Raw genomic sequence first — 16,973 nt, forward strand, 5'->3', positions numbered from 1 at the left:
ACTGTGTTTACCCCAGTCCAATGCTGGCATCTCCACATCATGACTACCTGTGTAATGAGACAGGAATAATGAATGATCTTACAGTTAGGGATCCTCACGGAAGAAGCGATCACAGTATGGTTCAATTTAAAATACAGATGGAGGGTGAGGAGGTAAAATCCAATACCAGTGTCTTGTGCTTAAACAAAAGAGACTACAAAGGGATGAGGGAGGCATTGGCTAAGGTAGACTGGGAGCAAAAACTTTATGGTGGGACAATTGAGGAACAGTGGAGGACTTTCAAAGCGATCTTTCACAGAGCTCAGCAAAAGTATATACCAGAAATAAGGAAGGCCTGTAGAAAAAGAGATAATCAGCCATGGATATCTAAGGAAATAAAGGAGGATATCAAGTTGAAAGAAAATGCATGCAAAGTGGCAAAGATTAGTGGGAAACTAGAGGATTGGGAAATCTTTAAAGTCAACAGAAAGCCACGAGAAAAGCTATAAAGAAAAGTAAGATGGATTATGAGAGTAAACTAGCTCAGAATATAAAAACAGATAGCAAAAGTTTCTACAAATATATAAAATGAAAAAGAGTGGCTAAAGTAAACATTGGTCCTTTAGTGGATGAGAAGGGGATATATATAAATGATTTGGAAGAAGATGTAGCTGGTCTGATTAGTAAGTTTGCGGACGACACAAAGATTGCTGGAGTTGCGGATAGTGATGAACATTGTCAGAGAATACAGCAGGATATAGATAGGCTGGAAAATTGGGCGGAGAAATGGCAGATGGAATTTAATCCAGATATATGTGAAGTGATGCATTTTGGTAGCTCTAATGCAGGGGGGAGCTATACAATAAATGGCAGAACCATCAGGAGTATAGACACACAGAGGGATCTGGGTGCGCAAGTCCACTGATCCTTAAAGGTGGCAGCACAGGTGGAAAAGGTGGTGAAGAAGGCATATGGCATGCTTGCCTTTATTGGACGGGGCATAGAATATAAAAGTTGGCATATGATGTTGCAGTTGTATAGAACGTTGGTTAGGCCACATTTGGAATACTGCATCCCAGTTCTGATCGCCACACTACCAGAAGGACGTGGAGGCTTTGGAGAGAGTGCAGAAAAGGTTTACCAGGATGTTGCCTGGTATGGAGGGTACTAGCTATGAGGAGAGATTGAGTAAACTAGGGTTGTTCTCCCTGGAAAGACGGAGGTTGAGGGGCGACCTAATAGAAGTTTATAAAATTATGAAGGGCATAGATAGGGTGAACAGTTGGAAACTTTTTCCCAGGTCAGAAATGACAAACACAAGGGGTCACAAGTTCAAGGTAAGGGGGGCAAGGTTCAATACAGATATGCGGGGGACGTATTTTACACAGAGGGTGGTGGGGGCCTGGAATGCACTACCAAGTAAGGTGGTTGAGGCAGACACGCTAGGATCATTTAAGACTTATCTAGATAGCCACATGAACAGACTGGGAATAGAGGGATACAAACGGATGGTCTAGTTAGGAACACATGATCGGTGCAGGCTTGGAGGGCCAAAGGGCCTGTTCCTATGCTGTATTGTTCTTTGTTCTTTGTTAGTAACTGGAAATGAGAAAATGGCTGAGGCATTGAACAGGTATTTTGTGTCGGTCTTCACAGTGGAAGACACAAATAACATGGCAAAAATTGATGACAGGAAGGCTATGGCAGGTGAGGACCTAAAAACTATCATTATCATGAAAGAGGTAGTGTTGGGCAAACTAATGGGGCTAAAGGTAGACAAGTCTCCTGGCCCTGATGGAATGCATTCCAGGGTACGAAAAGAGATGGCAGGGGAAATAGCAAATGCACTAGTGGTAATTTACCAAAATTTGCTGGACTCTGGGGTGGTTCCCGCAGATTGGAAAACAGCAAATGTGATGCCACTGTATAAAAAAGGAGGTAGACAAAAGGCAGGTAACTATAGGCTGGTTAGCTTAACTTCTGTAGTAGGGAAAATGCTTGAATCTATCATCAAGGGAGAAATAGCGAGACATCTGGATATAAATTGTCCCATTGGTAAGACGCAACATGGGTTCATGAAGGGCAGGTCATGTTTGACTAATTTGGTAGAATTCTTTGAGAACATTACTTGCGCAGTGGACAATGAGGAACCTGTGGATGTGGTGTATTTGGATTTCCAGAAGGCTGCTACATAAGATAAAGGTGCACGGTGTTACGGGTAATGTATTAGCATGGATAGAGGATTGGTTAACTAACAGAAAGCAAAGAGTGGGGGTAAATGGGTGCTTTTCTGGTTGGCGATCAGTGGCTAGTGGTGTGCCTCAGGGATCAGTGTTGGGACCGCAATTGTTTACGATTTACATAGCTGATTTGGAGTTGGGCACCAAGTGTAGTGTGTCAAAATTCACAGATGACACTAAGATAAGTGGCAGAGCAAAGTGTGCAGAGGACGCTGAAAGTCTGCAAAGGGATATAGATAGTCTAAGTGAGTGGGCGAGGGTCTGGCAGATGGAGTACAATGTTGGTAAATGTGAGGTCATCCATTTTGGTAGGAGTAACAGCAAAATGGACTATTATTGAAATGGTAAAAAATTTCAGCATGCTGCTGTGCAGAGGGACCTGGGTGTCCTTGTACAAGAATCACAAGGAGTTGGTTTGCAGGTGCAGCAGGTAATTAAGAAGGCAAATGGAATTTTGTCCTTCATTGCTGGAGGGATGGAGTTTAAAAACAGCAAGGTTATGTTGCAGCTGTATAAGGTGCTGGTGAGGCCACACCTGGAGTACTGTGTATAGTTTTGGTCTCCTTACTTGAGAAAGGATATACTAGCACTGGAGGGGGTGCATAGGAGATTCACTAGGTTGATTCCAGAGTTGAGAGGGTTGGCTTATGAGGAGAGACTGAATAGACTGGGGCTATACTCATTGGAATTCAGAAGAATGAGGGGAGATTTTAAAGAAACATATAGGATTATGAAGGGAATATATAAGATAGAAGCAGGGAAGTTGTTTCCACTGCCGGGTGAAACTAGAACTAGGGGGCATGGCCTCAAAATAAGGGGAAGCAGATTTAGGACTGAGTTGAGGAGGAACTTCTTCACACAAAGGGTTGTGAATCTGTGAAATTCCCTGTTCAGTGAAGCAATTGAGGCTACCTCATTGAATGTTTTTAAGGCAAGGATAGATAAATTTTTGAACAGTAAAGGAGTTAAGGGTTATGGTGAGCGGGCGGGTAAGTGGAGCTGAGTCCACGAAAAGATCAGCCATGATCTTATTGAATGGCGGAGCAGTCTCGAGGGGCCAGATGGCCTACTCCTGCTCCTAGTTCTTATGTTCCTAGTTCTTATATAAAGATGATCGTTCTCTATGTCCTAGCTATGACTGTAACACTACATTTTGCATCCTCTCCGTTCCTTCTCCCCTATGTACTCTATGAATGATATGGTTTGGCCATATAGTGTGCAAGAAACAATATTTTTCACTGTTTTGGAAGGTCTAATACAGATAGAAAATACGCAGTAAATGGCAGAACCCTTAAGAGGATTGGTATGCAGAGGGATCTTGGTGTAAAGGTACTCAGGTCACTGAAAGTGGTAATGCAGGTGGAGAAGGTAGTCAAGAAGGCATATAGCATACTTGCCTTCATTGGCCAGGGCATTGAGTTTAAAGATTGGCAAGTTATGTTGCAGCTTTGTAGAACCTTAGTTAGGCCGCACTTGGAATATAGTGTTCAATTCTGGCCGCCACACTACCAGAAGCTTGTGAAGGCTTTGGAGAGGGCACAGGAAAGATTTACCAGAATATTGCCTGGTATGGAGGGCATTAGTTATGAGGAGAGATTGGAGAAACTTGGTTTGTTCTCACTGGAACAACAGAGGTTGGGGGTCAACCTGATAGAAGTCTATAAGATTATGAGGGGCATGGACAGAGTGGATAGTCTGAAGCTTTTTCCCAGGGTGGAAGAGTCAATTACGAGGGGGCAAAAGTTTAAAGGAGATGTACGAGACAAGTTTTTTACACGGAGGGTGGCGGATGCCTAGAACTCGCTGCCAGGGGAGGTAGTGGAAGCAGATACGATGGTGACTTTTAAGGGACGTCTTGACCAATACAGGAATAGGATAGGGATGGAGGATTATGGTCCCCGAAAGGGTAGGGGGTTTTAGTTCAGTCAGGTAGCATAGTCGGTTGCCGGCTTAGAGGGCTGAAGGGCCTGTTCCTGTGCTATAATTTTCTTTGATCTTTGTTCTATGTGACAATAAATCAAATCAAAGGACGGCACAATGGCACAGTGGTTAGCAGTGCTGCCGCACTGTGCCAGGGACCCAGTTTCGATTCCCAGCTTGCATGACTGCTTCTCCCTGTGTCTGCATGGGTTCCCTCCAGCTGCTCCGGTTTCCTCCCACAGTTCAAAAGACATGCTGGTTAGGCACATTGGCCATGTAAAATTCCCTCTCAGTGTACCCGACACTGGAGTTTGGCGACTAGGGGATTTTCACAGTAACTTCGTTGCAGTGTTAGGATGCATGTATGTGTGTGTGTGAGGATGTATGTATGTGCATGAGGATGTGTGTGTGTGGATGTATTTGTGAGGATATGTGTTTGTGAGGATGAGATGTATTTATGCATGTGTGAGGATGTGTTTGTGCATGTGAGGATGAGTATGTGTAAGGATGTGTGTATACGTGATGATCAGATGTGTATGTGAGGATGTGTATGTGTGTGTGTGTTGGTACTCTGCCTTTAAGAAATGTATTTATATTGTTTCTTGTGAAGGGAATATTTTAAACTTTAGCTCTGATTATGGTACCGTTTTGTCTGCTCCAAGCTGCCCACATTCTGGAAATGTTGAAGCGTAATTGATGCCTCTTCCTAATATATGCAACTATATGTAACTAGAAGACTTGTTTACATTTGACCACTGTATTCGCACCTATTTCACGGCAAAAAAAGGGTTGGCGACAGTATGTGAATGCTTGAGGTTCCCTAATGCTCATTGGAGGTCACTAGTGGCTTGAAAAGTTTGGGAAACACTGTTCTAGACAATAAAGGTCGCAGGTTCAGAAGGTGTTGTTGAAGGAATCTTGGTGAGTTATTGTGGTGCATCTTGTAGATGGTCCACATTGCTGCCACTGTGTCGGCGGTGAATGTTTGAGATGGTGGATGGGGTGCCCATAAAATGGGCTGCCTTGTTCTGATGGCATCGAGCCTCTTGAGTATTGTTGGAGCTGGACTCAACCAAGCAAGTGGATGATATTCCACTGCACTCAAGACTTGTTCCTTGTAGATGGTGGACAGGCTTTATGTTGAACAACTGAACAAAATCGGTGTCAAAACTGCACTTAGGTAATAAAGCAAAGATCAGATTTATTAAAATAAAAATTAATTAATAGAAAAAGATCAACAGAGCAAATTATTCTACATGACAACATTTAACTTGCACCTCAATGGTTCATAAACAAATAAAACTGCAATGCTTTGATAATAATGAAAGGACTTACATTGATCTTCATTTTTCACTTTCTCTGGATAGCCAAGTAAGTACTTTTGGAGTGTAGTTGCTATTGCAAATACCTCAATTTTAAATGTTCATCCTTATATTCAAATTCCCCCATGACTTCTCCCCATTCCATTTCTGTAGCCTCTTCCAAGTCTACAACTCTACAAGGGCTCTGTACTCCTCCAATTCTGGTCTCTTGCACATCTCAATTTTGATAGCCCTACCATTAGTGGCTATTCCTTCAGCTGCATTTCTCCAAGCTCTGGAGTTCCCATCCTAAAACTCTTCCCTCAGTATCCATCTCTACTCCATAAAGCCAATTCTTAAAACCTACCTCACATCTATCCTAATATCACCTATGATCTTCGTTGTCAAATTTTGTTTGATGCATGCCTGTGAAATGCCTTTGAGCATTTATTATGTTAAAGATGCTACATAAATACAAGTTGTGTTTGAAACATGGCACCCAATTTGCACTCAACAAGGTCTTACAAACGTCAATGAGATAAAGGCAAGGTACCTTATTGAGTTCTTTGAGAAGGTGACCAAAGAGGTGGATGAGGGTAAAGCGGTTGATGTGGTGTATATGGATTTCAGCAAAGCGTTTGATAAGGTTCCCCATGGTAAGCTTTTGCAGAAAATACGGACACATGGAATTGAGGGTGATTTAGCGGTTTGGATCAGGAATTGGCTAGCTGTAAGAAAACAGAGGGTGGTGGTTGATGGGAAATATTCATCCTGGAGTTCAGTTGCTAGTGGTGTACCGCAAGGATCTGTTTTGGGGCCACTGCTGTTTGTCATTTTTATTAATGACCTGGATGAGGGCGTGGAAGGATGGATTAGTAAATTTGCGTAGAGACAACTCTGGTAATTATAGACCAGTGAGCCTTACTTCTGTTGTGGGCAAAGTTTTGGAAAGGATTAAAAGAGATAGGATTTATAATAATCTAGAAAGGAACAATTTGATTAGGGATAGTCAATACGGTTTTGTGAAAGGTAGGTCGTGCCTCACAAACCTTATTGAGTTCTTTGAGAAGGTGACCAAAGAGGTAGATGAGGCTAAAGCAGTTGATGTGGTGTATATGGATTTCAGTAAAGCGTTTGATAAGGTTCCCCATGGTAGGCTATTGCAGAAAATACGGAGGCATGGGATTGAGGGTGATTTTGCGGTTTGGATCAGAAATTGGCTAGCTGTAAGAAGACAGAGGGTGGTGGTTGATGGGAAATGTTCATCCTGGAGTTCAGTTACCAGTGGTGTACCGCAAGGATCTGTTTTGGGGCCACTGCTGTTTGTCATTTTTATAAATGACCTGGATGAGGGCGTTGAAGGATGGGTTAGTAAATTTGCGAATGACACTAAAGTCGGTGGAGTTGTGGACAGTGCGGAAGGATGTTGGAGATTACAGAGGGACATAGATAAGCTGCAGAGCTGGGCTGGGAGGTGGCAAATAGAGTTTAATGCGGAAAAGTGTGAGGTGATTCACTTTGGAAGGAGTAACAAGAATACAGAGTACTGGGCTAATGGTAAGATACTTGGTAGTGTGGATGAGCAGAGAGATCTCGGTGTCCATGTGCATAGATCCCTGAAAGTTGGCACCCAGGCTGATAGGGTTGTTAAGAAGGCATACAGTGTGTTAGCTTTTATTGGTAGAGGGATTGAGTTTCGGAGCCATGATGTCATGTTGCAGCTGTACAAAACTCTGGTGCGGCCGCACTTGGAGTATTGCGTACAGTTCTGGTCGCCGCATTTTAGAATGGATGTGGAAGCATTGGAAAGGGTGCAAAGGAGATTTACCAGGATGTTGCCTGGTATGGTGGGAAGGTCTTATGAGGAAAGGCTGAGTGACTTGAGGCTGTTTTCGTTAGAGAGAAGGTTAAGAGGTGACTTAATAGAGGCATACAAGATGATCAGAGGATTAGATAGGGTGGACAGTGTAAGCCTTTTTCCTCAGATGGTGATGGCTAGCATGAGGGGACATAGCTTTAAATTGAGAGGTGATAGATATAGGACAGATGTCAGAGGTAGGTTCTTTACTCAGAGTAGTAAGGGTGTGGAATGCCCTGCCTGCAACAGTAGTGGACTCGTCAACATTAAGGGCATTTAAAGGGTCGTTGGATAAACATATGGATGATATTGGAATAGTATAGGTTAGATGGGCTTTAGATTTGTTTCACAGGTCGGCGCAACAGAGGTCCGAAGGGCCTGTACTGTGCTGTAATGTTCTATGTTCTATAAGTAAGTATAAGATTTAGCCTGTTCATTTCAATGTTGATAAAACATAAAGAACTGCTGAACTGGTCAGAGGCTGCCAAATACATTTCTGTACATGGAATATCAATCAGCTCTTTCCTACTGATTTTATAGGACATTTCCTGCAATGAAATAAACTTTGTTAAATTCGATTTTCACAAGTATTTGTGAGACTTTTATTCCAAAAGTGAGATGTGGGGGGGGGGGAGAGGTGCCACACCACCTTTTGAGGTGAGCTCATCACTGCAACGTTCCGGGTCTCTGTCAGTTTTTCTGACAGCTGGGAGCTTTGAACTGGTAGTGGGTGCAGGAGCAGAGGGATTTGGGTGTGTATCTGCATAGATTATTGAAGGTGACAGGACAGGTGGAGAGAGCAGTTAATAAAGCATACAGTGAAGAAAGTTATCTCCAATTGCCAAGGGATCTTGATCAACTGGGCCAGTGGGCTGACAAATGGCAGATGGATTTTAATTTAGACAAATGCGAGGTGTTGCATTTTGGTAGATTGAACCAGGGCAGGACTTACTCAGTTAATGGTAGGGATTTGGGGAGAGTTACAGAACAAAGAGATCTAGGGGTACATGTTCATAGCTCCTTGAAAGTGGGGTCACAAGTGGACAGAGAAGGCATTCGGCATGCTTGGTTTCATCAGTCAGAGCATTGAATACAGGAGTTGGGACGTCTTGTTGAAGTAGTACAAGACATTGGTAAGGCCACACTTGGAATACTGTGTGCAATTCTGGTCACCCTATTATAGAAAGGGTATTATTAAACTAGAAAGAGTGCAGAAAAGATGTACTAGGATGCTACCGGGACTTGATGGTTTGAGTTATGAGGAGAGGCTGGGTAGACTGGGACTTTTTTCTCTGCAGCGTAGGAGGCTGAGGGGTGGTACAATTTTATCTTTTAAAAAGCATTTAGATAGTTACATGGATAAGATGTGTATAGAGGGATATGGGCCAAATGCGGGCAATTGGGATTAGCTTAGGGGTTTAAAAAAAAAGGGAGGCATGGACAAGTTGGGCCAAAGGGCCTGTTTCCATGCTGTAAACCTCTATGACTCTCTGAGTACCCTTGGCTTTATTATTGTGGAATTGTTTTGAATTGTTTCCTATAAACATCTCTGCTTTGAAACACAACTCTTCTTGATTGAAAACAATGTAACATGTTCCCATCAATCCTCCATCCACTACTTCTTGGGACTGATCCTCTTAGTACAGGTGGAGTTCCCAATGGACAATCTGCACCTTCTGATTCTTCAGTATCAGATGGAAGTTTTCTTTTCTTCGATGACATGTTTGTCATTGTTCGATGTCTATAATACATATGATGAATATGTTTTAACTTTTCTTTCGACTTTAAATTTTCAATGTTCTTTTTTACTATCACAATTAGATTATAAGAGAAACTAAGTTACGCTGAACATATACATTAGTTAGAACTCAGCTGGTGTATTGTGTACAGTTCTGGGTGCCACACAAGAGGAAGGATGCAAGCACATTGGAGCGTGCAGAAGAGGTTTACCAAGAATGGTTCCAGGGATAAGAAACTTTGGTTATGAGGAAAGATTGCAGAGGTTGGGACAGTTTTCCTTAGAGAGGTGGTTGAGAGGAGATTTGAAGAAATGTTCAAAATCAAGAGAAGGCTGGGCAGGGTAGATAGAGAAAACTGTTTCCAATTGTAAAAGCATCAAGAATGAGAAAACACATTTAAAGTGATTTGCAAAAGAAGCAAATGTGAGGTCAGAAAAAACTTTCACAAAGCGAGTGGGTCAGGTCTGGAATGCACTGCCTGAAAGTGTGGTGGAGACAGGTACAATCAAGGATTTGAAGAGACCATTAAATGATTATTTGAATAGAAACAGTGTGTAAAAGTACAGGGAAAAGGCAGGAGAATGGCACCAAGTCATAATTTTAAAAGTAATTTTAAGAGATGTGGGCATCATTGGCTAGATCAGTATTTATTGTCCATACCATTTGCCCTTCAGAAAGTGGTGGTGAGCTGCCTTCTTGAACTGCTGCAGTCCATTTGGTGTAGATACACCACAGTGCTGTTAGGTAGGGAGTTCCAGGATTTTGACCCAGAGACAGTGAAGGAATGGCGATTTATTTCCAAGTCAGAATGGTGAGTGGCTTGAGGGGAAACTCCAGATGATAATGTTCTCGGGCATCTGCTGTGGTTTGCAAAAGTGGAAGGGAAACCAAAGCTTAGACTCCGTGAACATTGTGGTCAGGATCAGTGGGGTACTGGAGATCCATTCAAACGTGAGGGGAAATGGACATAAACACATATGGCTGGAGCAGAAATCCATTAAGCTGTCAATGGAGTTGTTTCCAAGGCACAGCATGTTGAATTTGTTAAAGATCAAAGAGTTTCATTGGAATGGACAGGCTTTCAAACAATTCAGCTTGTGGAAGCCTCAAACATCAAATTAAAGCTTTGTGCATACTTTGGGGGCTGAGTGCACAACTGTGCGTACTGGATCATGTGCCCCCACCCCCCCCCACCCCGCCGGCCACCCCACCCCACACCCCATCCCCCTGCCCCCCCCGCCCACCCCACCCCGCCCGCCCCACCCCACCCCACCCCACGCTGCAGAATGGAATAGGCCTGGAGATTAAATTGACGGCCACTTCAGAATTTTCACTACTGAAGACAGGAACGCAGATGTTGATCATGGGGCTGCCCAAAATCACCATGCCAGGGGTGATCTTCAGTCTGTCAGGGAGTGGTGAAGTCAACCCCTTGCCCTCATCCCAAGCCTACCCAACCTCCAGGACCCTTTCCTTTGCAGACTGGCAGCAGCAGGGAAGGGGGGGGGGTAGCAAATGGCCACTGGACTGATCTCCTGGAGCACCCTTGGGGCCTAAGGCACTAGGTCAGGGTGTCAGTGCCAAGGGAGAGTACACCTTTGGCACAAAGTGTGGTGTGAAGGGGGACTGAGTGGGGGACGGGGTCCTGCGTGGTATGGGGGTTTCCCCAATATTTCTGGTTGGGGGATGCCCCTCTTTGGTGCGGGATTGGTGGTGCTCCCTTGGTCAGTAGGAGGGGGTAGGCACTATGTTAATTTTGGGAGAGTGGGCCTATCTCCAAGTGCAGAGATCGGGGAGTCTTTCAGCCTGGTCTCAGGACAGCAGGACTGGCTGGCAGGTTGCTCTAAATTACCTTAACAACATATTTCAGGTGAGTGATTCCCACCTGAAGGATGCTGCCAATGTTAAACATTCCTGTTCTCCTGTTGGCATGGGCACTTTGTCCCAAAATGGGAGAATCAGGCCCTAGATTGCTATAGCATCAACCTTCTTGTGACCTGCCTGGCTGCTCCAATCCAGGCTCATCATGTACAGGACGATCAGCTCGGTCAGTGAACTGCTCACCAGATTATTGGTATGAGGTTTATGCCTTTCCAACTAAGTGCCCATTTCCAAACTGCCCCGTGCTTGTTGTCCATTTCCAAACTGTCACGTACTTGTTGTCCATTTCCAAACTGCCCCGTGCTTGTTGTCCATTTCCAAACTGTCACGTACTTGTTGTCCATTTCCAAACTGCCCCGTGCTTGTTGTCCATTTCCAAACTGTCACGTACTTGTCCATTTCCAAACTGCCCCGTGCTTGTTGGCCTACATCGGCTCACAATCTGACAAAAGCTTGATTTCAAGATTCTTTGCCATTGTTTTTAAATCTCTCCCCAGCTCTGTGCCATCTTCTAGCCCCAAAACCCCTTAAAATCATCGTACTCTTCCAATTTCTACCACTCCACAATTGGCTACCATGTCTTCAGTTGTCCAGGCACCAAAATCTGGAATTCCCTCCCTACACTTCCTTCTCCTTTAAGTTGCCCCTTAAAACTCACCTCTTTGACATTGCTTTTTGTCACTTATCTGAATATCTCTACTATGGCTCAGTGTCACAGTTTTTGATAAATCTCCTGTGAAGTGCGTTAGGAAATGTATTTCTCTTTAATGTGGGAACAAGTTTATTAGCTAAACTTGCATATTCCAACAAAACCATTCAACAGGATTCTTTTTTGAAAAAGTGCCTGCGCATTGAAAATTGCCCAATACTTGAAAGAAAACACAAGCAGAAGTGTTTAATACATTTCCTTTATTATGCAATAATGCACTTGCCCATACACTGATTTCAGAATCAAATACAACCCTGATGAAACTTGCTGTTTTTTCTAAGTTTACTAGTTACTGCAAATGTATAAATGATAACATATACAGGTTTCAATTACTCAAAAAATATAATCTGCAAAAATGCAATACAACAGCGTAATTTTCATTTGTTGCAATTCAGAGATAGTCATTTTTGTTCCCCTCACAGCACAAACTACCCAAAACAGAAAGAAAATTCCTGCACTTATTTACAAAGAAGCACCGATCCACAGTGCTTTAATTATTTATTCAGTTGAACTCCCGCTTCTAAATGCACTAAAATCTAGGGTAATTAGCCCCCTCCCCCTTATTTCAGTGCTCATACATTTACCACAGTGATACATATAAATGTTGGAAGATTTTTTATTAATTGAAGCATTAATGCACTAAATGTATGCAACAAGCCTGTTTAAATGATGGAAAAGGTAGTTTATATTGTGAAGGAAATATTTTCAGCATTTTACTTGTTTAAAAGTCAATGAGTTGTTCTGATGACTTTTTAAAAGTTGAAGACTATACTGAGGGAAACATCCTAAAATATGGCTGGAATCTGAAGAAACAAGATTCCTACAAGGAAGTACAAGGTTAATTAAATATTTCCTCGGTAATTTTAAATTTGTATTGGTTCACCAAAAATGGTAGCAGCAAGTCAATGTGCTTTCACTATTTAAAAAGGAATATTTTTGTAAAATATATGCAGACAAGTGCTTTTGAAGGAGTTTCCATGCAAATCAAAACCTGAAGAAATTATTGCAGCTAGATTACCTTTGTAACTTCGAGTCAATTAGAATTCCATGTTGGAGGTAGCAAGGAAATCAACATTCTACAGCATACTCTGTTGGCTGCTCACTGCATTGGCACATTTAAACATAATTAAGAGATTACTTGGTGGCTCTCAACTTTAGCTAACTTGCAATGGGTTGATAAAGGATTACTTACATTTGATAAAAATATTAAAGTATCCATCAGATGAGAAAAATGTCTTGAACACTAGTACTAAGGGAGCCCTAACATACTGCAACTTAATATATCTCTAAGCCACAAAGTCAAAGCACCAGATACAATAAACTAAGGTGTGCGGCAGGAAAATAGGAAGGAGCTATGATTTATGGCAATATAGAAAACTGTGTCTCAAACAAGCTTTGTTGGTCTATGCTGCCAGCAACTTGTAAGGCTCTATTGAATGTTTTGGATTAAAAGGGTCTTGCAATAGCATCTCTATGGTATGTGGAATGTAATTCTTATTACTAGAATATGAGGGTTCCTAAAATATGCCACTTACTCTAATCCATTTAAAAAATAAATTACTTGTGCAAACTTTGATTATATAATACTGAGCATAAGTACAAGTTTTTTTGCTCTTAAGCTTGGGCAGCCAGCCATTCATATTTCTTTCCCTACAATTAAATTCTGAAGCCTGCACTAGTGCCTCAGGTCCAGAAATATGGCAAATTGCAGTCTTGCTAAAATGACCTGCTGAGCGCTTCCTGTATTCTCTGCCTTTATATGCAAGATAATATCGACTGATTTGAATGTACATTATCGTGATGCAGAGCAGCTCAGCCTCTGTAGGTTGACCTTGTAATTATTTCTTGGTATATTTCAACACACTCCAACAGGGCGAAATAAACTGGGACTCTGTTGCTGTAAAACATTCTATAACATGAAGTACACTTTACAGGATGTATGACAGATAAAGACCTATCAAGAACCTGACATACATAGGCTTGACTCAAACAAGGGGTGTTCCTCTTTTATTTTGTCTTACAGCTCCTTCCTCCTACCTCTTCCAATAGTTAGTTCAGTGCAAAAAAAAATGAAGCAAACACACAACAGTCCTCTCATTAAATAAACCAAAGATTCTGGCTGTGATTTACATCAATTTGAGCTGTATCATTGATTATGAAAATTATTCAATGACTTTATCAAAGCTATCTAGGGAAGAAAGCAACTGTACACAATTATTTCACTACATTAAAAACAGTTACACTTGAACAACTCATTTTCTACATGAATGGCATCTCTGGAATTATTCAAATGCATTAGGACAAAATATTGTCACTTAATCTTTTTTTAAGAAAGGATGATTTCCCTGCATATCTAGTTCAGCCCAAGGTGGTGTATGAAACAATGAGTTCTTTTGCATTCCTGGTATTTTATAAATCTAATATATAACAATCAGGCTACTGTCCAACGCTCGAAATATTTGATGGGGGTGCTCTGTAGGTAAATGGTGTGGATTTCAATTTTACTTCTGGAGCTAATTTTTGTTTTCTTTAAAAAAAAGGTACTTAGAAAATTCAACTTCAGATTTTGTGCATATAGATGAAATCCAGAGAATACATAGGTCTTTGGCACAAAATAAGTGTACATTTTGACCTGTTTCCGCTCTTTTTGCAAACCTCACCTTAAACTGAACTAAAGGTCAATTCTAAACTGTGTCCACAAGATAGAAAAGAAAATTCCATGAAAATTGCTGGAGCAACAAATGAACGATAGGCAAAACCAAACAAAACTCATTAGCCCTATGATATTTAATTACCCTTATGGAGCAAAAGCTTCAGATCCTGCTATTAAGTTATAAAATATTTAATTTAGATGGGAAAAATTGGCATTACTTAGAAATAAATAGTGAAGGAGAAATGTAGTTTGATTTGTCAAAACATTAAAAATTTTAAATTAAAATTAACAAATTTGTACAAATCTTCTTGGGTTACTGTAGCAAGTTAAAGAGGAAGAGCTGTGCTATATGTACACCAAAATTCACATATTTCAACAGATTTTTATTTAGAAATTGTAACCAGCTACATCTGGACAATTTTATGTTGGCAGAAATTTATATAACATTCACAGTCCAACCTATATCATCAACAGTCTTCAGAATAGATTTTTCATCTTAGATGTAAAGCACCAAGTAGTGCAATTTGGAGCAGAAATTACTATTGCAAGTTTCAAAACCTCATTAGCGCTAAGGAGAGACGAACTTCAAAATGTATGTAGTTAAAAATGTATTGGTTGTCATGCTTCAATTCTTTGGGGAAAGGGTTAAAGAGGATAACTTTCTGCATAGTTCCTCACTAGCCACCCATTAAAGTTGCTGATTGAATTGCTGATCCCAATACTTAGGACAATGAAAACCCTTCGGTTCTTTTGAAATTTATTAGTTTGTAGAATGATCAGGATTCTAAAAAAATGTATAGAAGAGTCCTATAAAAATGAGACTAAATACATCCCCAGAGACTTGCAGATCAGTATCAAAGTGCGCAACATTATATTGTGTGGTGCAATGTTCATTTGCATTTAACACCCACTTTGTTAGCTTTGACCTATGGTTATAATGTTTTTTTCATATTATGCAGTTTGATACAATACATAATTACTACATCAGCACCTGTAATTGCGTTGTCTGCCTTTGGTGGGTCAACTCTCATAATACAACATTTCAGTACTTGGTGACCATTGCTTAATTGTCCTTTTAGAAATGTATCTGGTTTGCAAAATAGTCTCAGAAACAAACTTACAGCATAAATTATTTGCAAATTTAGCGAGTCAAACTGTGCAATATTACCAAGAACTTGATTTTGAGTTTTGGAGAAGGGGAGGGGCGAAGTAGGGGCACAGGAATTGAATCTTAAGTTTTATTAGCAACTTAACAGCTAAAGTCAGTAGAAAAGCAGGTTCAGATATCATGAACACCTTCAGCTTAGTTAGTGGGATATACAAAATAAGGAAATCGACTTTGATCACAGAAACCATGACTAAATAAAGTCATAACATTAACCTTTTTGGGTATCCGATATCTGGAGGAAATGTACACACGCACAGAAATAGATGTGTAACTTAGGCTCAATTGCTTCATATGCACATGCTGCATTTAACAGATGGTCCTAGTTGCATCAGAGCTTTAGTATCCTACAACATGTTTATAGCAAGCAAAAGTTATTGTATCTCTCCCAGATCATGCTAAACCTATTTCTGTGCTGTTAATGGAATATTCAAGTTTAGCTGTAATCAGACATGGTTATCTCTAAATTATATCTGAGATGCATCATTCAGTGGTTCAAGCAGAAATTAAATGCTTAACCTAACCTTTCTTTAACCAGCTTGCTCCAATTCAGTAATGGTCAACTTCTCCAACCTAATCCTTAATAATGGAACAGATTGGTGACTACAACTTTTAAAAAATACTAGCTGCTTCATGATTTACAATTGTCCAAAATAAACACCCCCAAGACTTAAGTATTAAACCTCATTTCCAAAACAGACTGTAATTTTTTCTTTTTACACAGTGAAAAATAAATTCACATTCTGCACAGCAAAGCTTTATGATAATCCAGTAACTGTTGCCAGACGAAAACATGTAATACAATGCACCCAGTTATAACAGAATGAAATCCTTCGGAAATGGTTGAAAGGAACAGGAAGTAAACAGGACCGATAGTAGCAACTTTCGTTTTAAAAGTTTTGAATTGAAATACTCATCTGGCAGTAAGTTGAAGGTTAAAACCCGACTCAGAGAGCTTGGATAAGATCTATGAACAGTTTAAGAATTTGTCTGAACCTGGCTGGGCTACCATCTTGCAATTCCTTTTCAGCATTCAGTTCAAATGTTAATATTTATTGGTAACCTCTTGTTCATTCAAGCCAAGCTTTTAGAATCAGGAGTACTTTCATTTATGTTCAGCAGAGAGAAGAAAGGAAATTGTACTGAACAGGTCAATAAATATCAACATCTATTTAAGCCTGTTCAGCGGGTCGATGGCCATTCAAGACAGATTGGACTGTATTCTACTCAGCATTTCCCCACATCAAACAGATTTTGCATTTGAATGAAAAGTTAGATTGGGAATTAGTAATATGATGCAAGTTCAGTAACAGTTTAAATTGATGAATAAGCCTTGAGTCTTGGTCTATGTTCATCTGCCTTCACCCAGGTATTTGGTGCTTACTGAACTTTGTGTTGATGCAGTTCCGCTGTCTTTACATGAACTGCAACTGAGAAAATGGAGAAGGATATTAGTTAAAAGTGCTTTCTAGTTAGTTTTGTTGCCATCTTTGTCAAAAGACAAAATGGCTTGTATAAATTAATAGTT

At 40.8% G+C, this 16,973-nt stretch overlaps 1 protein-coding gene across 9 annotated transcripts in view; it reads right to left on the minus strand.

The window, feature by feature from the left end:
• Positions 1 to 11,808: 11,808 nt before the first annotated feature.
• LOC144492865 (phosphatidylinositol-binding clathrin assembly protein) overlaps positions 11,809 to 16,973 on the minus strand; it is a 148,644-nt gene continuing 143,479 nt past the window's right edge. For 8 of the 9 annotated variants that reach the window (XM_078211405.1, XM_078211408.1, XM_078211406.1 and 5 more), the window contains one exon: positions 11,809 to 16,875. In XM_078211405.1, coding sequence (XP_078067531.1) covers positions 16,861 to 16,875 — 15 coding nt within the window. In that variant the 3' untranslated portion in view covers positions 11,809 to 16,860. The remainder of the gene's footprint in view (positions 16,876 to 16,973) is intronic. The other variant, XM_078211409.1, reaches the window with a different exon arrangement.

This window comes from Mustelus asterias, chromosome 4, assembly GCF_964213995.1.
Source record: "Mustelus asterias chromosome 4, sMusAst1.hap1.1, whole genome shotgun sequence".
NCBI lineage: Eukaryota > Metazoa > Chordata > Chondrichthyes > Carcharhiniformes > Triakidae > Mustelus > Mustelus asterias.